This window comes from Poecile atricapillus, chromosome 9 (genome assembly GCF_030490865.1).
Source record: "Poecile atricapillus isolate bPoeAtr1 chromosome 9, bPoeAtr1.hap1, whole genome shotgun sequence".
Lineage (NCBI taxonomy): Eukaryota > Metazoa > Chordata > Aves > Passeriformes > Paridae > Poecile > Poecile atricapillus.
Genome location: NC_081257.1, coordinates 2898311 through 2921460, shown reverse-complemented (window position 1 = coordinate 2921460; position 23150 = coordinate 2898311). Strand labels below are relative to the sequence as shown.

The following is a 23150-nucleotide window of genomic DNA, read 5'->3' as shown; positions in this document are numbered from 1 at the left end:
TACCACTGATCCTGACAGCTCCCTCGGGTGACGTTGGTCCTTACAGTCCTCTCAAGTGATTACTGGTCCTCTCCTTCCCCCTGCCCTGGAGCACTATAGGACTTTGAAGTTCTCATGTGGCCACTGGTCCTCAAAGACCCCAAAGGTGACATTGGTCCTTGTAATCTCCCCTGAGGTGGAGGCTGTAAGCCCCAAGTCATGCCTGGGTAAGTTGGGGTGGGGTTGACAGGGATGCCTCTGGGTGCCATACTGGGTGGGTGGGTGAGCAGCAGGAACTGCTGCACTGGGCTGTGATGAGGTGCCTTAAGAACCCTCTAAAAATGCCTGGGTGAGGCATTTTATTGTAGGGTCTGTTAGGGGATGTGAGCAAACGCTTGCAGACACACCCCTGGTACCAGGTGTTTGTGGGTGTGGTACTGTAGGGTCTCTTGGGAGGTCATTCACATGAACAGCTTTCCTCAACAGGCTTTCTCACTGGCTGCACCTGCTTTCCAGGTCTTCCCTGGAAGTCATGTCCACAGCAAAGAGGTTCATCTGTCTGTCTCAAGTCAGCAGGGGCTGGCAGAGGCTTGGTGTCATTCCTCTTGCAGCAAGGTCCTTGAGCCCTGTGATGCCAGCAGGTGACTCTGGCTGCTAAGGAAACACAGTCCTCACCCCAGCATTGTGGTTTCCAGGGTCTAGCCAGGGGAGAAAAAACACCATTGGATTTGTGGTGTATATTTGTGGTGGCCACAAGCCAGCCAGATTTTCTGGCTTGCACATGGCTGCCAGACTTATCCTGGGAAACTGCAGGAAGTTGTCCAGTGAAACCAAACGTTTTGAAGCTACGTGTTCAAGTTGATTTGGCATGAATTACCTGCCTTCCTGTGTGTGTGAACTCTGCTATCTTTGGTGGGACATGGGCTTCTTTTTTCTCCTTTATTAGGAGCCTTGGGGTTACTTTATCCCCATGTGCACAGTTGCTTATTTCCATGCAATATGTGAGAACTTGTTCATATATGCACAGGCACATATGTACTGCTTTTTCCCCATGCCTTGGTGCTTTCTGCAATTAGTGTCAATAATTCAGCGGTGTTTCAGTTTCTATACGTGGCTGATCAAAACCTCTGCAAGCCCATTCAACAGCTAAGGAAAGGCACATGATCTTAGTGAAAATATTAATGGTTTATTTCCTTTTCATACACATCTGCAGCTCCCACACATTACACCAGAGTTTCAGTGTTACTCAGCACTTTGTAAAGCCATTTCTGGCCAGGTTCTTTTAGTCTGTGTGGAACAGTTCAGTCTCAGCACAAATATTTCTGGAGTATGGTTAATAAAGGCATTTTTAAGGAAAAAACAGGACCCCAAAGTGACAGTAGAAGGGGACAGCTTTTCACCTTCTGACAAAACTGTTACTGAAGCAGAATCAGGAGAATTTGCCATTGGGCACTGAGGTGCCCTAGAGCACCAGTGGGTAGACAGGTCAGTGGCACGAGCTAAGAGATGATCATGTGAGGAGGTCTCAGACTTGCATTTTTGTCTGTTTAAAAAATTCAAGTGAGTCAAAACCTCAGGTTTCTCTTGCCGTGTTTCTCTTGTGCATCTCTGAATTGAGTTAGTCTTGCAACTGACAATGCTCAGAAGTTAGGTGAAGCAGAAAAACATAGTTCTTGTTGCTGTGAAGGCAGTGGGAGGGGATGGGGACTGCTGGCTCCCTTCTGAGCTAAGCTTCTTTGCTCAGGATGGAGTTCCTGGACTCTGATTCCTGCATCTGCTGGTGCTTTCTGAAATGAGAGGGAGACAGCTGGATGCTCAATGGCAGAGACCTTGTAGGAGGGCAGACAGCATCTGGCAGGACCAAAGCAAGAGCTTTGGTGCTCGGTGCAGAAATCCCCTGGGCATTTCCACTCCTCCTCTCTCACTGCTGTTCCATGGGGCAGACATGGACTCACCTTTGTCTCCACACCCAAAACACCAACATGGCAGCTATGGCCATGGCTGCAAGCAGCCCAGCCGTGAGCCCTGTGATCAGCACCACTTCTGAGTTCCCTGGGAAACATAAGGAGGAGCTTAGATGAACTTTCTGGGTTTTGCTCCATCTTGTGGGGCAGGGTGGCTCAGGCCCCCATGGGTGTTCCCTACCCCATGGGATGAGGAGGCTGCGGGTGCCCAGGCTGCGGTGGCGCACACGGCAGGCGTAGCTGTGCCCGTCACGGGGGGTCACGGCCAGGACACTGCGGAGCTGGTAGGTGAGGTCAGCGTTGGGCAGGATGCTGCTGGTGTTGAGTGCCGGGCCCGGGGGCACCTCCTGCCCATCCCGCAGCCAGGCCACACTGATGGGACGGGGGTAGAAGCCAGTGACATGGCAAACAAGCAGCAGCTGGGCTGGGCTGGGGGTGCGGGCGAAGACCGTGGCCACGGGCAGCTCTGGGGAATGAGAGCAAAGGGGTGGGGCAAGCCCCGGTGGGGCACGGCTGGGCCCCGGTGTGGGGGGCTTTGGGGTGGCTGTTGCAGGGTCAGGGTGGTCTCACCTTGTCTCTCCAGAATTTCCCTCCCATACTGCAGGAGCACTTCCATGTCATCGACACAAGTATCGTTGAAGATGATTTCCACCAGCTCACTCAAGGCGGTGTAGTTCTGGAGAAATGACTGGACATACCGTGACAACTTGGTGTCCTGGGAGAGGGTCCAAGTGATGTTCTCTGTGTTGAAGCTGAGGAAATCCTCACCATTGTAACCCACATAGGCAAAGGCCTGGGAGGTTCTGTTGGGGTACAGCACACAGCCTGCGATGCACTGAACCACAAAGGGGTCTGGTGGGACAGAGAGGAGAGAGAGGTGCATGAGGGGCTGGGATCACTTTCCTGCACACATGGTCAGTGTCTCCTACACAGCACCAGCACCATCAGATCCCTCCCCACTTCCCAGCTGCTTTTCAGAAAGGGGATGCAGGGTGGGCACTCACAGGGGACATCCTTTTGCGCAGCCTCTTCATTGATCAGACGGTGGAACTTCTGTAAATAAATCTTAAGCAGGTTATTAATGGTGTCCCAGTCAGCGTAGGACAGGGCTGGGTGCACCCAGGGCTGGCAGAAATGGATGGACCCTGTGTGTTTATCAAGAGAACCAAGTTCGATGTCTTCCAGCAGGCCCAGCCCCTCCGTGTCCACAAACGAGGTGTTTTGGAAGGTGGTGGTCTGGAGCAGGCGGATAGTGAAGGTCCCTACATGACACAAGGGTTGACAAGGAGGAGATGGGACTGGGAGAAGAGGGCTGAGGAAAGTGTAGGAGCTGAGGAATGGATCCCTGAGGTTGCAGGGATCCACAGGTCCCCCAGAAGCCCCTTACAGCCTTTACAGCCCCAGTTCCCATCCCCTGCACCCACCTGGGGTAGCCATTCCTGCTGAGGAGGAGGTGTGGAGCCAGGGGACAAGGAGGAGTAAGGAGGGTGGGGAGCTGGGACACCCCTGTGGAGTCCCACGGAGGTAGATGTGCATGAGCCAGGGCTCACACTTACCCTCGAGGTTTGCCCGTGTCCCAGAGAGGAGGACGAGGTAAAGGAAGAGGGAGAGAAGGCAGCAGCAAGGGGCCTGCATGGTTCCAGCAGTGAGGCCCAGAGTGTGCAGCGGTTGGTGCAGCAGCAGGAAGAACAGGCTGTTGAGAGATGTGGCCTCAGAGGTCTCCTCAGGTTGGCTCTGCCCGGGCAGCTCTGCTGGTGCTAATGCCCCTGGCAGCCAATGGGGCTGGCACTGAGGTTTAGGGGAGGGCTCTGAGGTTCCCACTTGGAGTGAGATGGTGAATCCTGAGTATGGCTGTGAGTGCTGGGGGAATTTGATTGTCAGCAAGGTTGTTCCATTGCATGCAGGAGCAGTCTCTCATGGCTGCAGCAGCACCTTGACAATGAGCGATGTGGGTGAACTGAGTCCTCTGTTGTACCCCCCTTTCAGGTGGACGTGTCACTTGGCCATTCCTGATAGGAGTGTCCCTTACTTGTGTCTGGCATATCTGGAGCTGCATAGAACAGATATTGCCCCCTGCTCTGCGCTGCCAGGTGGGTTCACAACAACATGGCTGTTTTTCCCATGGGGCAGGCAAGCCCTGTTCCCACCCTGTTCCCTGGGCTCTCTGTGCCCCCAGGCTGTGCACTGGTCCCATGCCTCTTTGCACCTCCCAACCATCCCACAGCTAGGCCACTCTGATGAGCCACAGGTGTATAAGCCAGTGATGTGGCAAACCTGCAGGAGAGCTGGGCCATGGCCTTGGAAAGCTCTGAGGGGTAAGAGAGTGAAGGAGAAAAGTTTATGGTAATATCCCTTGACCCCTCAGCACTGCTGGTCTCATCCTGGGGAAGGGACTTCCCAGAGTTGAGGTGATGAGCACTTGTAGCCTGGACCACAGCTGTGGGGTCAGGGATGGCTGCAGGAACAGCTGGAGGAAGCAGTCCTCCAGGAGCTCTTCTTGGGGTGCAAGAAGTGAAGGGACTAGACCAGCTATAGTGTGGTGGTCCCCAAGAGGAAAGAGGCTGCAAGGCCTGGAAAGACCTGTTTCCCACTGACAGTCATCGGACTCCTGGAGCAGTGGCAGTTGGCTGGACAGGATCTTCAAGCTGGGATGGGGATGGGATCCCACCATCAAGCCCATTCCAGGGAGTTGTAGTGGATACGCACCTTCCCCCTTTCCATGGATCTCTATCCATGCTGTGGGGCCTGGGAGCTGTCTCTCTGCTTCCCTGCACCTTTCAGTGTAGGGGAGCCTGAATTCTGCCCTAAATGTCCCCACAGGGGAGGGCCTGAGGATTGGCTGCAGCCCGGCAACTCCCCTTTCCTTCCCACCAGCTTTGGTGAGGAATCTGGTCTACCTCCCCAAGAGCCCCCTCTGGATGGGAACAGAAATTGTGGGAGCCTTCCCTCTGCTCTGTCCAAATTGGCAGCAGTGTCCAATGCTGGAGGGACAATGGGGTGACCAGAGCCTGCCTTACCCTACAATGTCCTGCATCCACTACTCCTCCCTCACCTGCAGTTTCTCTCTCCCTTTCCTGGGGGTGCCCATGTTAAGGGCAAAGGCAGAGCTGAAACCACAGCCGAGGGGAAGTCTGAGGTAGGGTGCCTTGGTAACAGTCAAACTCAACAGGGGCAGAGGTATCCATGTTGGTATGTGACCCTTCCAAAAACAATTGGTAGTGTCACCATTTTTGGTGTCTCCAGCTGTAGGGACATTGGCAAAGCTCATATGGAGCTGCTGCAGGCTGAGCTCCAGCACCACACGACACTGAGTCAGACATCGGGACAAAAGGACACCAAACCTTTTCCCTTCCGTGTGAGACAAGGGAGTTAAAAATTTAGGGATTAATTTATTAGGAACAGCTAACTTGGAAATGTATATTACATTTAAAACGTATTCTGCCCGGTAGAGAAATGTATATAGTCTCTGTAACCTCTGCTTTCAACAGTAGGTGAACATCTGCTAGCTGTGATAGCAAAACAGTGTGAAAGAATGCAGGACTTTTGTGACAGGAAGGAGTTTTAACCCAAACGCAGGATGAGAGAAGGTAAGAATGCCAGGAGACTGAGATAAAAGGATTGGTCAGACACCAAAACTGGCCAGGACTAGTCTTGTGGCTTTGGACCATGACCAGGGGGCCAGGGAGCATGCATAAAGAGGAAAGGTGAAAAGTTCAGATGCAAAGAAGAGCTTGGAAGCCTTCATCAGAAGACCACTGTTGACCCCCGAACTGGGGAAGTGCAGGTGCAGACAGGACTGGTGGCTAATTACCACACGAAGTGAGGCTAGGCAGGGCTAGGGAATGAAAATGCATTAGGCATATTGCACAATCCTAGCTGACAGAGAATAAATGAGGAACGATTGCTACTTTCAGCGCGTACGACTCTGGGGTAAGATCCCACATAGGCCCGGCTGCTGGATTTAATACTTATCTAATGCATATTTACAACTTTAACGAGTTGTGGAGTCTTTCGTTATCACACAGAGCTGTCCCAGAGAGAAGTAGGGATGCTGTGGTGACCTGGTGGGCCCAGAAATGACACCAACTTCCCCAGCAGCATGACACAGGGGATGTCCAGCTATGCCACCACAAGGTCCACATCCCTCCCACTAGCCCTAGACCCAGAGGAGAATGTTTGGCTGTCAGGATGTCAAAGCACAGCCGTGGGGCAGCCAGGGAGGGAAGATACAAGGGGGCTTTTATCTCTGCAGTCCTGTGAGGTGAACACTTGTCCCCATGGTCTCCCCTGAGATGACTGCTGGTCACTCCTTGCTGAGCAGCTGAGAGGCCATTCACAGTTCCGTGCTGATTCATGTGACAAAACTCATATAACATGCAGCCCCTGTAGGTTAAGATGAGGTCTAGTGTACACAATCCACTTTTATCTATTCTTATTTAATTTCTCCTTACTGCTGGAAATAATTACTAGATACAAAATTGCTAAATCCCACAAATTCCACAGGAACAAAGAAAAACTCAAAATGGAGGGGTACTCCCCCCTTTCAAGATGGCATCCCCCACAGGCAACCATGTTTAGGGAGACAAAGGGAAAATAGAATCAGCCTTCCTCCCTACTTATCTCTCCATCAGCAAAGGCAGCTGGCACATTCCGAGAAGGGATACTCGGCAAACAGAACTCATGGAGAGATTTTGCCTTCATTGTGGCAGAGAAGCAGCTGGGCTGGGGTGACTTGGTGCCTTCTTGCCTCAGCTGGGCACTGCTGGCAAGCTGTGGGCAACTCAGACTGGAGCAGGGCCACTGCTCGTTCTGGCACAGTGCTGCTGACAAGCACTCCTGGAATTTGCCTTATGGCAGCCCAAGATGCAAGAGAGGAACAAAAGGGAGGGGGGAAAAAGAAAAACCAACAGAAAAACCCAAAGCAAAGATTCTGCTTTGAGCAAAGACCACCAGGCAAGAGGGGGCTGCCTGCCTGCCCCTGACTTTGAAAAGGAACTCCAGCAACCCCTGTCCCTCGCATGTCAACTTCCAGCCATGGCACTGGATCTTAAAGAAACAGTAACAAGTTTGGGCAGAGATAGATATGGACTATAACATCTTGGGTTACCCAGGACACATGCTCATTTGAAATAGACCCATCTGGCTTCCTTCCTGCCATTTCCCAGGCTCAGCTTCCCCTCAGACTTCTCTTGCTCATTACACTGCAAGTCACACTCAGTGCCACTGGCCAAGCACAAGGGTACAGGTCTGTACACAGTGTGGCCTCTTGCTTTGCCTGTGCTCCCACCTGGCTTCTCTGCAGACTGCAGTCCCTTCTGGGGTAGCCCTGGCTGGCAGGTGACCCCCCCATCCTGCTGCCCACTCCCTCAGGAGGACTGGGGAGAGTCACAAAGGCAAATGTGAGGAAACACTCATGGGTCAAGATACAGACAGTTTAACAAGGGAAAGAAACTCTCTCAGGCAACACCTCATCACATGACATCACACTGTGGCCAAGGCTGGCAGGGAACTCTGGAGGCCACTGGGCCCAAGCCCTTGCCAAGCAGAGTCACCTGCCCAGCCACTGCCCAGGGGGTGGCTCAAAGATGACAGATCATTTAAAAAACATAAGCATGGCGACAAAAAGCTGAGTGTGGCTTTGGCATGTCTGAAATTTTCAATTCTAACCTCATCCCATTACATATTGAATGCATAAATAATTACCCAAGTCATAGTGTAGTGGCAGTATCTAATGCAAAATATTTATCCATAATTTTGACCTTTTTAATGCTGTGAAGCATAGTACTGGAGTGCATCTAATACCAGAAACCTTTGCTTCTTCTTTGAGGGAAAGAGTATCTTCAGCATGGGTAAGTCTGATTAAAATAACACACAGTTCCAAGCTGATTCTAGTTTTATTAGAATACCACATAACGTAAAATTCGCAATTTATGACACTTAAGGATCAAAATCTTGCTCTATTCCAAAACCTCTAAGATGTGAAGAAAAACCCAACAGGTTGTTCTAACCCAACATCTTCAGAATGTTACTTTGAAAACGTTAGCAAAGTAGAATTTAATTTAAAGCATTTAATAGCTGAGACATGCAATGTGAAAAGCTGAATTACAGAAGAAACAGTGCAACCCAGTATTCATACTACAAATCTACCTTTCCGCAACAATTAGTACTTCCAGGTCAGTTTTTTCCACCAAGAAGATGTTGTAGTGGTGAAAAGATGCTGGGGAAACAATAACAACAAAAGAGCACATTAGACTTCTCTGAAACTCATGAAAAAGCTAATTTCTGTCCAGCAGAAAGACACAATGCCAGTACAAAACAATAGAAAGGGAAACTGAAAAAACAGGAAACAATAACTTGTGCACTAATGGTCTGGTCTCAGTCATTAAAGGAATGGCACACATTACAATTAACAAGGAGTTTTATTTTTTAAAACACTAACAAAAACCAGCAGCTGCCAATATCCAGCTGGTGCTGTGCAGTGATGGACAGCACTCACAGGATCCAGCCTCAGCAGCATGAAATAACTCCTTTAGGCAAACAGCAGGTGTCTGCACAGTGACACTGATTTCCATTTGAAATGGTGACTTTGGGAGCCAGAGTTACAAAGTCCAGATTTGCTTAGTGGCCAAATAAAGGTCACATGAACCTTAATGGGGCTGAAGGTCCATCTGGGAAGACCCTTTTAGCTGGCACTTCTCAGCTGAGGAAAGCCACTTTGTATAAGGGCTGAGATGGAGATTCAGTGACTCTCTTATCAGGAGTTTTTCCTATAGACAGTTCAGAAGAGGAACATTTAGTGGGAATGCTGCCCCTTAGCACAAGATAAAACAACATCCCCTTCTTTGCCTTGGGGGACTTTGGTTTAATCACAGAAAAGATGTCTCCATTCTTCAAAATGATGGAAAACAACCTGGCACTGCCAACCTTTGACATAGGCTTGGACAGCGCCAGGATTGCCTCTGCTCATCAGTGCAGGATTAGTACCTTCTCCAGAACTGTGAAAGACCTCTTCCCTCTGACTTTGTGCTTCCTTTCTTTCCTGTTTGCTCCATTTGCTGCAGCAGCTGCACTGCACCCTCAGCCTGACTGGCTACTCTTTTTTGTTCAAGGGCAAATTCCACAGGTTCCCCTGTAAGAAACAGCAGCAAGAACAAAACCAGAACCTCACACTCTACACACTCCCTGTGTACCCAGGAGAATGAAAACTCAGTGGAATCCAGGAATTCCTTACTCACAGCAACTCAGCTGGTCACAGTCTTTAGTAAGGGATGCTGGGCTAAACTCAAGCTCATTTACTTTGGAGGAATTCTAAAAGGAAAAGGAACCCAAGAACTGTTACATAATGCTAAATTCTATTGTACAGAGATTTTTGTTGGTTTGCTTCCTGAAAGTATCAAAAAGCAAGCTCTACACTCCTTGTTGTGTGGTTTCATTTGGGGATTTTTTTCTGCTATGATGAGGACTTTCTTCACTAAGGTATTTTTACACCTCCCTCATCAGGACATAACAAGTTGTAATTCATTTAGAAGACTTTAGCATACCAGATAATGAACTAATAGTAGCTATGGAATAAGCAGAGATTTCAAAAAACATGAAGAGCTGTGGGAAATGCCAGTCCCTGGACAGTGCAGGCCCTTGGACACTAGCCCTTCTAAGACACAGTCCTGGGATACAGACTTAACTCACAAGGGACAAAAATGAAAACTGCCAGAAGCAAGAGGTGGGCCAGGGATACCCATTAGGAAGGTGATCAACAACACAAAGTACTACAAAAAACCAAAATAAACATATAAAAACACAACAAAATCAGCAGGTAAGCTTCTAAAAGAGAGTAAACCCTAAAACAATGACAGGTCCTGATGGTGTTTCCCTTGCACTAATCTCAGAACCATTTAGGTTGCAAAGTCCTGTAAGACTGATTGCTCACCAGGCACTGCCAAAGCCATCACTAAACCCTGTCCCCAAATGCCACACCTAAGCTCAGGTTAACACAAAATTCCAAACCTCTGATGGCCTGAGATCTTTGCAGTTTAGTCTGAGAGCATTAATGAAGTTAGGAAAATTCTCTGGAATGACAGGCAGAGTGTCTCTTTCTTTCTTTGACTTTCACTGGTGCACTGTGTAAGTGAAAAGACATGCAGGTTTGATTTGGTCATCCTGACCAGATGTCACCATCACAGGCCTGGGAGACATTTGGATGACAGCTGAAAATGCAATCCATTAAACAGTCATGTGCCTGTGGCACTTCTTTGCTCCTCGTTCCAAATCCAACATCCCAAAGTCAATCCCACGTGTACTATGTAGACTGACTGACCTCCTGTTTAATGAGACCCTTCCCTTTTTGAGAAGCATTATAAAATACCAGGTGGATTTGAAACCAAAGCCATACACTGTTGATAACTGAGAAAGAGTGTTGGAAGAATGACCAGAAAAGCTCTGATAAAGTACAGGAGCTACTGACATGTTTTTATCGTAAACCTAATCTTTCTTCTCATCCTGAATTGAAAGGAAAAAAAACCCAACAAAACCAAATGGAAAGCATGTCACAAAAATGTTTGGCTTTCATCTTCTAAGAATGCATGTTAGGAAGAGGACTTCTGCCCATGATTCCAACAGTACTAGTGACACCTGATCTGGTGTTCATCAACAGAACAGTGTCCAGACATCCCTCTCAGTGTAACAGTGCCTTGACTAGTGCAATTTTGAGGACAAGTAATGATGCCACAAGCAGCTGCTCCAGAAAAGGTTCTTCTCACCTGAGTTGGTATCTGCTGAGTTGATTTTCACATCACAGTTCCAGTTTACCCAGAAAGCGCTCAAGACATGTCCTCCCACATTAGTTAACACAAGAGGAACTTGCAGTGATCTCTGCCACCTGTAGTATGTTTCTCAGGGTCCAAGCTGCTAACCTGGAGCTCCAGCTTTCAAGCACTCTAATGTCTTGAAAACTGTACAAAAAACAGAGGAATTCTGGAGACACTGATTATAGCAAAGTGGGGAATAAAAAAGCATCTTTCAGAAAATGATCCTTATCTCACCAAGTGTTCTGAGTACTTGAGGAAAAGCCAGAGAAGGCATGTGTAGACACCTGTCACTAATACTGCAAAGGTAAGCAGAGCGGGGGGGAAAAAAGGGATACAAGTTTTACAGACAAATAAACCTGCTTGTTTTAGAGAAGTTATTCTTTACTGAATGTTCCCAAGGAATTACCAGGCAGTCTTCTCCTGTCTTGCAAATCCAACAGACCTGTCAAAAAACCCTGCTCTGAAAGAAAGTTTTGGGCTTCCTTTGTGGGCAAACCCAAGAGAAATGTGTTTGCCTCCTTGGAAAAAAACACTTCCAAAGAGTTAGAGACGGGGGAAAAGCCAGAAAGGTGATAGTGTGGTAGGGATCTGAATTGAATTTAGAATGGGTATCCAGAAAATAGATGAAGTGTATTTGGGAGGATGTGCAACAGCCAGGAGGACTGGCTGGCATTAGGGTATGCCTAAGAGCAGCTCTATCCGAGCAACCTTGGAGCCTGTGGGCTACAAGAGAAAGAATCTTCTCCTCCTAACAAGGTCTTCAGAGAACAGTGGCTTTAGAGACCAACAGCCAATCCCTCTGGAACAATCCTGTCATGAATCTGCCTTCTGATGCCATAGTGAGAAAAGGCATGGCAGTGTTTCAGCAACAGGGTGATGCCTGCATGGCCATCAGCAGAGAGGTGGGGAGTGGCACATGGTCACAGCGAAGCCGGGTAAAGATGCCAGTACCCACAGTTGGCCCTTTGTGGAATCCTCCATAAAGGGGCATGTGAGATGACAGAGGACAGGAGTCCTGGAGAAAAGGCAGGGCATCCCTCAGGCTCACCTCTCAGAGGCTGAGCTTGCCCCCGAGCTTGTAGCTTGACAGTCAGAAAAGCTTGTGTCATCTCAAAAAAAATATAACTCATCCCTTTGCAAAGTCTGGTGAGGAGTCAAAAATTATTAGGGTGATGCAGGGAAAAAGGAGACTAATTACCTGCAGGCATTTTTATGCTTGCCACTGTAAGGGTCCAGGACTAAATAGGTGCTCTTTCTGAATATTCTGTAGCTTACCTTTTCAAATCCATGCTCTGCTTTACTCATCTGGTGAAGACACTCTGCTCCAGTTCTAAAGATAAGTAAATAAAAACTGAGTTTACAAAATGTCACAAGAAGGAATCAGCTACTCCAAGTACATCACTAGAAACCAGGACTATAGTAGGACTCTAGTCAACAAGATAGATACCCTTAATCTGTATTTGTACTCATGTTTCAAACTCTTCCTTAAAAATCAAAATATGCACTCATTTTGCTTTTTGACAAACAAGCAGTTAAAAAGTGTTAAATGAAAAGGGGGATGAGCAGATAGCTGAGAAAGCTTGTGAATCTTACAAGGTTACCAGGGCAGATAGCAAAGAACCACAGAAAGATCTTGCAAGGCTTGGTCATGGAGCATTAAAATGACAGAGGAAACTCCATATGGAGAAGTACAAAGGGATGCATGTGCAGAAAAACCATCCTGGCTTCACTTGAGGTGATCAGAATCACTGGCAGTGTCACTTGGAGATTCTCATTTCTCAATGCTCAGTAGCACCCCAAGAAAACCCAACCCCCCCAAGAGAATTTAGGAGCAAAAGAGCTTGTCCAGAAAGAAGACAGAGAGCTGGTCTCACTACAGCAGACACACTCCTTCCTGGGGCAGGGAAGATGCTCAGCCTGAATGAGGTCTCCAGTATAACAGTGTAACTGGAAAAAAATGACAGAAGGCTTGAAGCTAGTGCTCACAAATTTGATTTTGAATTCAAGCATACACTTCGGCATTATGGATTGTTTTAATCATACCTGCTGAGGCAAGATACAGGACCTACAGAGAATTGCTAGACTGGATCATGAAATAGTCTTTTTTCACCTTCTGTTTTATTAATCTACACCTTGATTGTCTTTGGCTAAAAGAAATAAAAGCATTCTGAATCCTGGGCTCATTCCTCCCCCATATCCAACAGTTGTACTGTGAGTAGAAACAAGCCAGGGGGATGGGGGAGGGACTAAAAGACTACATTTGCACGAGCAGGAGAAGAACTGGCTTCAAACTTTGTTAATATCCCTGCAAGAAACACATTTGGGAATTGGGTAGGATATAAGGCAACAAGGTAGATGATTACATATAGTCTGTGCATGGGAGGGGAAAGGTGTGTGTAAACACTTCTGACCATGGATGGATCCACGACTGTTTGACACATACTTGCGAGGATCCAATACAGGTATACATTTTCTTCTTTAAAAAAAAATAAAATAAGCCTGCCAGCCTGAAAATAACACTGGGTCTCTGAGAGGTAGTCAAGAACTAAGCCCAAGGTTAGCCAAGAGCCAGTTCTGTACCCCCACGCTGAAGGTGTCCAACAACACCCTGAGCTGAATTAGGCAGAGCTCTGCCAAATCACTGTCCTCAAGCAGTGATCTCTCCCCTCTGCTCAAGGCTGCTGAGGCACCTCTGTCCCAGTCTGGAGCAGAAACCCCAGTACATGACTGGGACTCACTGGGGTAAACTGAGGCTTTGAGAGATGAGGCTGTTTAGCCTGGAGAAGGCTTAGGTGGGATCTTACCAACGTACACCTGATGGGAGGGAACGAAGAAAAGAGAGCCAGGATCTCTCCAACCCTCTTGTCTTCTGGCAGGACAAGAGGAAAAAGGCACAGATGCAAAACATGGAATTAAATTCGAACACAAGATAAACCTTTTTGACTAGAACTGTGGTCATACACTGCAAGTGGCTCTCTACAGTTGTGGTGGTTCCACCCTCAGAGTCTACTCAAGACCTGAGGAACTTGCTTTGGGCAGGAGGGCTTGAACTCGATGATATCAAAGGACCTGTCCAACCTCAACCATTCTGTAAAATCCAAAGATACAGACCTACTTGGGAATCACCATGAGAAGTATAGCTACAGAAGAAACACATGGTGAAGTTGTGTGAGAATACTCCTGTGTACACACAACATATGCAATTTCTTGAGACTTTAAAGCAGTTGGAAAAGAGCAAGTTCCAAGGTGTTTTGCCATCAGCCTTGAGCCAAGAGGGCAGAATTCATCAGCTGGCTCAATGGAGCAGGCTGGGAGGCAGGTGGAAAACTGGTTCCAGTTCTTCCCTTGCTGTCCTAAACTCAGGTGTGCAAGTCAGTGCACTGCTCTGTCTGGCTGCTGTGCTATCACCTCACTGTGACTCAAAAGATGATGTGAACACAGAGGAATTAAACAGGCAGAGCTTTGGTTAATGGTATGGGAACTTGGAAAGTACAGGACCACTTTTTTCCCAATATAAGCAACGATGCTTAGATTGTGTTACCCATGGAAGAAAAGGAAGAAGAAAAATGGGGCAAAGGATTGCACAGAAATGAAACATGAAGAAGGTACAAGAGACATTAAAAATATTAATATGTGTCCTGGGAAACTCTTTTGGAGTCAACTGACCCGTCCACACGTGATTGTGGGCATGAGATATCACCTCTGACTTCCACTCTTCTCCTCTTCACTGCTTCTTTCATTGCAGTACTTTCTGACACTTCATTTCTTCTCCTGACCTTCAAAACATTGCAAACTGGGTATTGATAACAATTGATTTTGACTTTTCTATTTTAGAACAAAATTCATAGTTAATGTACATTCATATTTTGCAAAAATTGTTCCAGCTTATACACTGAAAACCAAAAAAGGATTCAGGACTAAAGCAAGCACTGGCAGGTCAGCCAGAGAATTATGCTCAACAGTTTTGAACAAAGTATTTCTTTCTAGGATATCTTATTTCCTCCATTTACAGAGGACTGCCAAGGAATGTAAGTAGCAGGAATGCAGAGATAGAAAAAAAATCCTTAGGGGAATTTGGACACTTCTTTGGGGAAATTTGGATTTGAATTATTCTTCATTAATTCACTTCAGACACTTACCTATATTGAAAATAAACCTACCCTGAGCTCTCATTACACAAAAACTCCTCAAATAAGCATAACTTTGCTGTTTACAACACAGTACCTGGGGAACTAAATTACTCAGCAATATCAACCTCACAGATTCTTCCAGTGAAGAAAACACTGGACAGCTCACTCAGGCTGGCAGAAAATCCGGGGAACTGAAGGCAGCAGGCTCTTAGGTCCTGATACAAGACTGCTTTCCAGGCCCAGCAGAACTACCACAAGAACTTCTCTCCCTTGGATGGTTCCAGGTGAGAATTTGGTGCCACTTTACACTGACTGACTAACTCCTAGTGGTAGGAGAACTCTAGCATTGCCTAAAGGCATATATTCTGCTTCTCAAGAATACCTACAACAACAAAACAAAACCAGATGCACAACTTACAAGTTTATCACTGCCCTTTTTTACTTCTTTACCTGCAAGAGAGGTATAAAACTTGGTGAGTATTTAGACTGGAGTTTAACCAACCGAAAAATACATTTTTGCACTGCAATTCCTCTTCCAGGAGCAAGATAAACTACTGGACACATGCACAAGATACACTGAAATTGAAAATGTTCAAATACAGCTCTTCCTGAACCAGAATTCCTGGCTATGAACACCAGATATCAATGGGATGTGACAACTGCTTGTCTTAAAGAAGTCAAAGGTGTCTTCAGAAGACAAGGGCCTGAAGAACAGTTAGCATCTTGCTGTGCTTTGGGCACCAGATGGAAGATGCAAGGACATCTGGAACACAGCCTCTAGAGAATACTGGCCAGCTGTAGGATGTATGGGGTTCACATGTATTTCCCTGAAGAAAAATCCCCACCAACAGAAATTTGAAACATCAAGTCTGAAAGTAACAGAGCCTTATACTGTTCCTAATTTTAGAATAGTAATGTGCTACAACTATCTGGATAGGCCAATTAAATACTGGAACAGGTGTAGAGGGAAGTTAGTGAACTCTCCATGGCTAGAAGCTTTTACATCCAAACATGGGATGTTTGATAGTCTAAGAAATTGCTAGTTGGCAATTTTATAAAGATCACATCATCTGCTAAGCAGTCATTAAAGAAAAAAAACAGTAACTTTTTTCAGAGCTTGATAATCAGAACAGGAAATAGTAAGAATACTCAGTTTTCACAAAAGAAGTTTAAATGTAGAGTCCCACAGAGGCCTTAGTTGCGGCCTGAGGTTGTTCAGAGAATTCACAGAAAACCTGGAAAACGAGACACTGTTCAGGTGAAAATTTTTGCTAAATATATAAAAGAGACTATTACCATGATTACTATCATTATTTTTTTACAGAAATCCATTCTTTCTCTAGTAAAATAGCAACAAAGAGTGTGATGTTCCATGTCAACAAACATAGGAAAGCACAAGGAAGATAAAGGTGTCCCATATACATGCATGTGCTGGCTCCAGCCCAATGACTGACATTAAAAATGAAGGTTGGGAGCCAATGGGCACTGCTTCGTAAAAATACCAACTAAAGAGTCAGCCGTGGTTGGAAAGACAACAGGAAATTCAGGGAATTTTAGAAAAGCAATATGAGACAATAAAGAGCACCCTGTTCTGCACTGTTTCAAACTCATGGTACAGTCATCCCACATGCAGTTTTGCTTTCTCTGATTCAGATACAGTAGGGGAAGGAAAAGAGAAAAGCAAGACATAGATCATAGATGTTTCCCAAAATTACCCAAACATAATCACAGTGACTTACCACAAGATATACTTCGCTGAAATGAGTTCAATTCTAGGTACAACGTACAAATGTAGGGATAAGGCACAAGATGAACATTCTCATGTTTGAATTTCATCTTTGATACTCGCTCCCATTTACTCAAATCTGAGAAGAATGGTAAGACTTAAAAACACAACACTAACATTTCAAAGGAACACGAGTCCTGACGACGTCTCCTAAAGCTTCAAAAGACACAGCACACTGCACATGTGCACAAGGGAGCAAATACAACCTGCTACTATGAACTTGTGAAACTGCACCAGTAACACACTACAGGAAACACTTATCCAGGTTTACTTATCCACACTGCCCCGTCAGTCACCTGTATTAAGAGTGTTCTGTTCCCTTAACTGTGTCTGCCTTTAGTACTGGCATCCTCCTGCAAAAAACCATGCCAGGCTCTTCTAAACCTATGAATAAAAAACCCCCTCAGCAGTCTTCCTAATTGAAAAGGAATTATTTTAAAATGTTATTTTAAAATTTTATTTAAAAATTGAAAAGCAATTGGATTCAAAGAAGCAGCATCATTAAATTACTTCACAGTTCAAAACAGGGGGAAAAAGATATTTTACATGACAGCCACCACAGTTCTAGCCTTTCCTTCATGTGAGTGCAGGTCTTACATCCAGCAGCTTCTGCTTGGAAGAACAAATGGTGCTGGACATGTCTCTTCACACACGTCTGATCTCAGGGAGAAAAAGGTGAAATGTATACTGTCAGTCCACATTTGCTAGCAGAAACTAACATCCCAGGGACAGAAGATGATGAAACATTGATACAATCAGCTCCTTTAAGGACTGAAATTGCCTGGGTTTTGGCTTGAAGGACTCATAGCTGGTGATTAACAAAGAGTCACTCTACAGAGAGGAGCCCGACACACCAACTGTAAGACAACTCCTCATGCCAGGCCTCTGAGCTCACAGTTCTCTTCCAGGCCCAGTGCTGCCTGAGCATGTGGATGGACTTACAAGCTCTAGAAATACAAGTTTGTGAACCAAACACTCCTCAACACACAGGCAGAACTGGCTGAGCTTAGAGAAGCAAACCAATAACGGCTGGGTTGGGTGCCTCCTGTATAATGATGCTCTTGGCTACATTATCTCCCTGCCTCTAACAGGAATAGGTTGCTGTCGTATGTACCTGCTTCAAACAGAGAAAGAGGATGGCCTCATTCCTGTCTGCTATTAGGAGGCATAATGCAGTCTTCAAAGACAGGAGGGGAATGCCTTGGAGCTGTTCATTACTCCTGGGCACTCAGAATCACAGGAGGTGATGCCAGATCTGATCCAAAAGCTGACACACCTTTAAGATGCAAAATGCTAACATTTAACTGAATTACTTTTCTCTTCAACAAAAGCCTCAGGAGAGTAACTTCTTAACCCATTACGCAACAGCAACTACAACAGAAATATGAAGTTATCTCTTTTATCAAATTATTGTTGTTTTAAATTAATAACCTGCAGAATATGTAGCAGACACGACTAAATTCTGTCCAGTTGCACAAGCCAGAAGACAAAAATGAAGGCCAGTCGGTGCATTCTGATGAAAAAGCACCTAGAAAGCAGAGGAGTCTGTAGTACAGCTGCTAGCTAGAATAATCCAATCTCAAATGCCACAGCACTTCTGTATCAAAAGTGAAATCCCAGGAAACCACACTCCTCAAAAGCTGTGCATGCCAATATTCATGTATAGTATCAGCTTCTATATGACCGTGCTGTGCAACTGCACAGAGCTTTTACAGCACTGTCTGTGGACAGCAGCCCAATGCCTCTGCAAACTTCAGGGAAGATGGAAAAGATCTGCTGACTGGTCCCAAAGGAGACAAGATACAAGTCACTGAATCTTCTACGAGTAGGAAAGAAAGGATACATGGAAAGACAGTGAAGTGGTCTGTAGAAAATGGATGTAAATCATCAAGATTTCCAAGGATTACTCGAAAAACTTCCTGGAGAGGCCAAAAAAATAAACAAAGGAAAAATATTAAAAACATTGTCACAATTCCACTGTCAAGTACACTTTCAAGGCTTGGGGAAAAAATTAACATTACTTTACCGTTTGTGTGAATTATGGAAGACCAGGTTCTACATACTCTGCTTTTCCTTCTCCCCTTCTCCTCCCCACTCCCTCCTGCCATTTCAGAGTGCACTGCACTGACAGACTCATAGAAATTTAGGTGAATGAGTATCTTAATCTAGAATTAATATAGAAGAATTACTATGGAAAAATGAGGAAAATTAAATTTAAGAAGTTTTAAATTTAAGGAGTGTCGTTTCATTTTTCCAGCGAAACACACATAGCATTTACCTACTCTTCTTTCTCTGAATATTGACCCAAATCAGTTACAAGGGAACTGCAGTTAAGCCCCAACAAACTCCTCCTCTACAAACAGAAAACTTTTTCTTGTAATACCTTTTAATATTTTCAAAAGTGAAAAAAAAATTGTAATTCTTCCTATCAATTAAAATCAGCACATTTTCTTCAGTAAGGTTTTTAATGCTATTACTATATTCTGAATATCTTTAGAAATTAATATGAAGGAGCATTTTTAAGCAGGCAATATATTTGTCTCAATTTCTTAGTAATGGCAGAGGCCTTCTTATGTCTCAGGAAGAAGATAGTAACACAACTCATCAATTGTGACCATCAGTTTGTGCTTGGACACAAAGCAATGGCATCATTAAAATAACACCCATTGGTTCCACAGCTGCAAGGAAAACACAGGCAATTTAGCATTAGATTAGCCTCCATCAAGCCAGCTCACCAGTATTGCCACAGCTCCTGAAAAACCAAGAGGGACTAACAGCCAGTCAAGCCTGACAACTTGAAATTGATGGTCAGTTTTGAGGTTGAAACTAAAATCCTGAGAAAGAGCTCCTGCAAGAATGACTCTGAAGAGGAATCAGAGAGGAACTACGTGTGACTAACTCAACAGGAAATGTTGAAACGTGGAAACAGGAGTTTCCATTTGTCCAATTTTAAGAGTCAGTAGCTTCTGTGGAATATTTCAAACAAAAACATGACTCTTCTATACTAAATTTTGTCTGTTGAGGAATATTTTTCATTAATGTAATTTTTTTTTTCCCACACTCAGACTCTCCAGGGAAGTTCCCCATTATTCACACCTGAAATGCTGCATTTGACAAAATATTGTCAGTGCCATAACAAGCATTTGTTCACCTAACACCCATCTGAGGTCCTATGGACCTGCCTCAGCTCCTACCTCTGACTCCTTGGCAGCACTTTCAGTGAGACTGAGATTGGGAGAACTGTGAAACAAAGAGAGAGTTGGAACCATCCCAGTCAAAATGCAATGAAGCTACATTTCATGTAAGAGTTTAAACAGCAACAAAACATAATTCCCACTGAACAGGAAAAAATACTTAACAGGCAGATTAATTCCTCATTTATTACTCTTAAAAAACATCCCTTATTCCAAGGATTGCTCTGTGTGGACTTTCTACCCACTTGTATTCCGTGTTTTAAGGTCTTGTATTAACTCACTACCACATGCAGTCACAGACAGCAGGCTGACTTCTTGGCTTTAACACACGTACCTGTTGAAGTTGCCATACCGGATTTTAAATTTGTACACATGCCTGCCAGCATGAAGAAACCTTGTTTCGGGCAATGGATAGGCGAATGGTTTCAACGACATCTCTCTCTCTCTCCCCGAACGCCAGACTAGGAAAGCAGGAGAGTCAAAGGTTAAGTCCTAAAACCCCTCACCACACCTCGTTCTGTCATACGAAAAGAATACGTGCAGGTTTTTTTTCCCAGGGGACATTAGCAGAGAGAACTCTCCTACCAGTCAGCAAAAGGCTGATCGGAGTGTCCGTTTCTATAGCGCCTATTTTTGAGCAGGATCCGAGGACACACCTAGAGCAGACGGTCACCCCGTCCTCAGCTGCGCTGCCCTGCACCTGTTTCTGCCGAGGTCCCTGGAGCTTCAGTGGCCTCCCGCCCCGGGGCTGGCAACCCCCCAGCCCCCTCCGCAGAGCCTCATGGGGCCCGCGACCCCCTGAGGGGGTGCGAAGGAGCCCCGGTAGCCGCGGGTCCGGGCAATCCCCGCGAGTCCGGCCCGCAAGAGCTCCTTGCTCCCCGCCCCCACCGCGCATCCCCGCTGCCCCTCAGCCGCCGCCGGCACCAGCGGCGAGCAGTGCCCGGCTGCCCCCGGGGTGGGGCGGAGAGCCCAGGCTCGCTGGAGCAAGGCCGGGCCCCGTTGCAGACGCCGGCCCAGCGTCTGCCCTGCCAGACGCGAGATGGCGCCGCCTTCCCAGAGTCGGGGGCGGCCTGAAAGGTCTCCGGACAACTCCGGCGCCTACCGACCACCCTCCGCTCCGCGTCCACCGGGCCGGGGCTGCGGACTGAGCGGAGCCGAGTGGCGCTCAGCCGAGCCCAGCCGAACCGAGCCGAACGGAGCCGAACTAAAGCGAGGCCAGCGCAATGGAGCCAAACTGAGACGAACCAAAGCGAGTCCAGCCCAATGGAGCCGAACTGAGCCGAAGCAAGGCGAGCCCAGCCCAATGGAGCCGAACTGAGCCGAATGGAGCGGAACCAAGGCGAGCCCAACCCAATGGAGCCGAACGGAGCCGAACGGAGCCGAACTGAGCCGAAGCAAGGCGAGCCCAGCCCAATGGAGCGGAATGGAGCGGAACCAAGGCGAGCCCAGCCGAATGGAGCCGAACTGAGCCGAATGGAGCCGAACTGAGCCGAATGGAGCCGAAGCAAGGCGAGCCCAGCCGAATGGAGCCGAACTGAGCCGAATGGAGCCGAAGCAAGGCGAGCCCAGCCGAATGGAGCCGAACTGAGCCGAGTGCAGCCGAAGCAAGGCGAGCCCAGCCGAGCCCAGATGCAGGTAGGGAGGAGGGACGTGGCCCAGAGCGGGTCCGCCGCTCTCCAGCCTCTTTCCTCCGAGGGGTAGCGGAGCAGGACGTGGTGGTGGCGGATGCTGGAGCTGGGCGGGGTTGGGCTGCTGAGGTGGCATCTCAAGTGAGGCACTAGACCTGCCACGAGAGGGGCTGGGGGTCGATCCTTAGCCACCACAGCACGTCTTTCTTTTCCCTTTCTGACTCACACAGCTCCCTGCTCCTCTTCTGCTGCAGCCTCTGTTGTCCTCCCTTTATGTAACTGGAACATTTTATATACTACATCTTTTTAAGAAAGACTGGAATTGACAGATCTTTCCTCTTCTCACCGTGTTAATATCCAGGGACTTACACAGCGTCCCTCGCCATCCAGTCAGTGAGATGATCTCCAGTGCAGTTCCTGTAAGCAGCTGCACGATGGAGCCCCTCAGCATTGGTAAAGACATGATGTAGAGAATAATTCAGCAGCTGCAGAACAATTTGATTTTCACCGTCTTTTGGTTTTAAGAAAAGCAAAATAAGCTTAGGGAGTCAGGAAGTGAATTGACACATTAATTTCATGCACAAGCAGGAAATTGATAACTACGGGGGAATGTTCAAGCAAGCAGATAACGCAGTGGAAAACAAGCTTCACTAACAAAGCTAAACCCACCTTTTTGGGTGCATCTCAGCAACAAGGGCTATGTCCTGTTTGAGCTGCTCCTCAATAGCAAATGGGCAGCTCTAAGTTGGTTTTACAGTAGGATAGCACCCTCAGGAATCCTACTGCCAGATAAAGTGACCTCAAAAGCTGGAATCCAATTTTTTTTTTTTTAAATTGTCTTAGCACTACTGTGCTTCCTGATATCCTCTGGTCATTCCTGGAACACTGTCAGCACCTCCCCCTCTTACCCATACTAGAGAAAATGCTGAGGGGGGAAGGCTTGCAGATGTAGTTCATCAAGTTTAACCCACAGCCACCTTTAATGTATGCCTGTCTTTCCAACATTTTCATGTCCATGATCAATATATTTTATACACTACATTCTTGTGCTCAATATTCCATTGATAGGAATAAATGAGGAAAAAACTGGTTCCATTCCCCTTCTCTAAGAAAATTATCATATGGTTTCTTTCAGCTGTACTCCAAAGAACTGAGATATGTGCTACGCAAAACTATTCAAATTAATGCCTAAGATGTTTAGGCACTTAGGAATTTTATTCCATTTTGTGTTTCAAAACAATTCCAGTAAACAAATAGTTTTGGTAATAAAATAATAATCCAGTAATAAAGTATTTTTTGTTTATATAAAACACATGGTAAGATCTTAAGGTGAGTTTTGGGCACAGGAAGTTGGCTGAGATTGACTTTTTGTGACAGTGACATGGCTATACTCTCTGGTGAGCAATTCCAGTATCTCCCAGTCCTGGCTTCTTCTTAAGAGAGTCTGTGCCAAGGCAGGGGAAGGTACTTAGGCATTCTGAATATTTCTTTGTATATGCTTTGAAAAATGTCATTTGAACATAATATGTGGGAAACAGTAAAGGTAAGAGGACTTTCAGAAGCTGTGAAAATAGGCCTCAGAAGAGAAAAAGCAGAGAACTTAGAGCTAGCTGCAGCTGCAAAGCCTAAAAGTAAAGAAGATACAATATGCGAGGACATGAAACA

At 46.4% G+C, this 23150-nt stretch overlaps 2 protein-coding genes across 7 annotated transcripts; both read right to left on the bottom strand.

Moving 5' to 3' along the window:
• Window positions 1–1169: 1169 nt before the first annotated feature.
• LOC131582159 (antigen-presenting glycoprotein CD1d-like) lies at window positions 1170–4334 on the bottom strand. Its single transcript, XM_058845053.1, has 6 exons — window positions 3500–4334; window positions 2948–3205; window positions 2514–2795; window positions 2125–2409; window positions 1935–2031; window positions 1170–1766 (listed from the first exon to the last, which is right to left on the bottom strand). Exons 1-6 carry the CDS (start codon window positions 3576–3578, stop codon window positions 1706–1708), a joined length of 1062 nt encoding a protein of 353 aa, XP_058701036.1. The 5' UTR covers window positions 3579–4334; the 3' UTR covers window positions 1170–1705.
• A 3456-nt stretch (window positions 4335–7790) lies between these two features.
• On the bottom strand, window positions 7791–21342 carry MAJIN (membrane anchored junction protein). 6 transcript variants are annotated; one of them, XM_058845051.1, is made up of 11 exons: window positions 20514–20597; window positions 20192–20318; window positions 19858–19903; window positions 18507–18582; window positions 16617–16742; window positions 15296–15327; window positions 14414–14523; window positions 12023–12077; window positions 9179–9251; window positions 8928–9072; window positions 7791–8160 (listed from the first exon to the last, which is right to left on the bottom strand). In XM_058845051.1, the coding sequence occupies exons 2-11, from the start codon at window positions 20290–20292 to the stop codon at window positions 8118–8120; spliced, it is 807 nt and encodes a 268-aa protein (XP_058701034.1). In that variant the 5' UTR covers window positions 20293–20318; window positions 20514–20597; the 3' UTR covers window positions 7791–8117. The 6 variants fall into 6 exon arrangements, 5 of the variants coding, with proteins under 5 accessions (XP_058701034.1, XP_058701033.1, XP_058701035.1 ...); XM_058845050.1 differs by lacking the exon at window positions 20514–20597 and adding an exon at window positions 20960–21094 and having other exon boundaries at window positions 7792–8160; XM_058845052.1 differs by lacking the exon at window positions 20514–20597 and adding an exon at window positions 21103–21342 and having other exon boundaries at window positions 7793–8160.
• Window positions 21343–23150: the final 1808 nt, after the last annotated feature.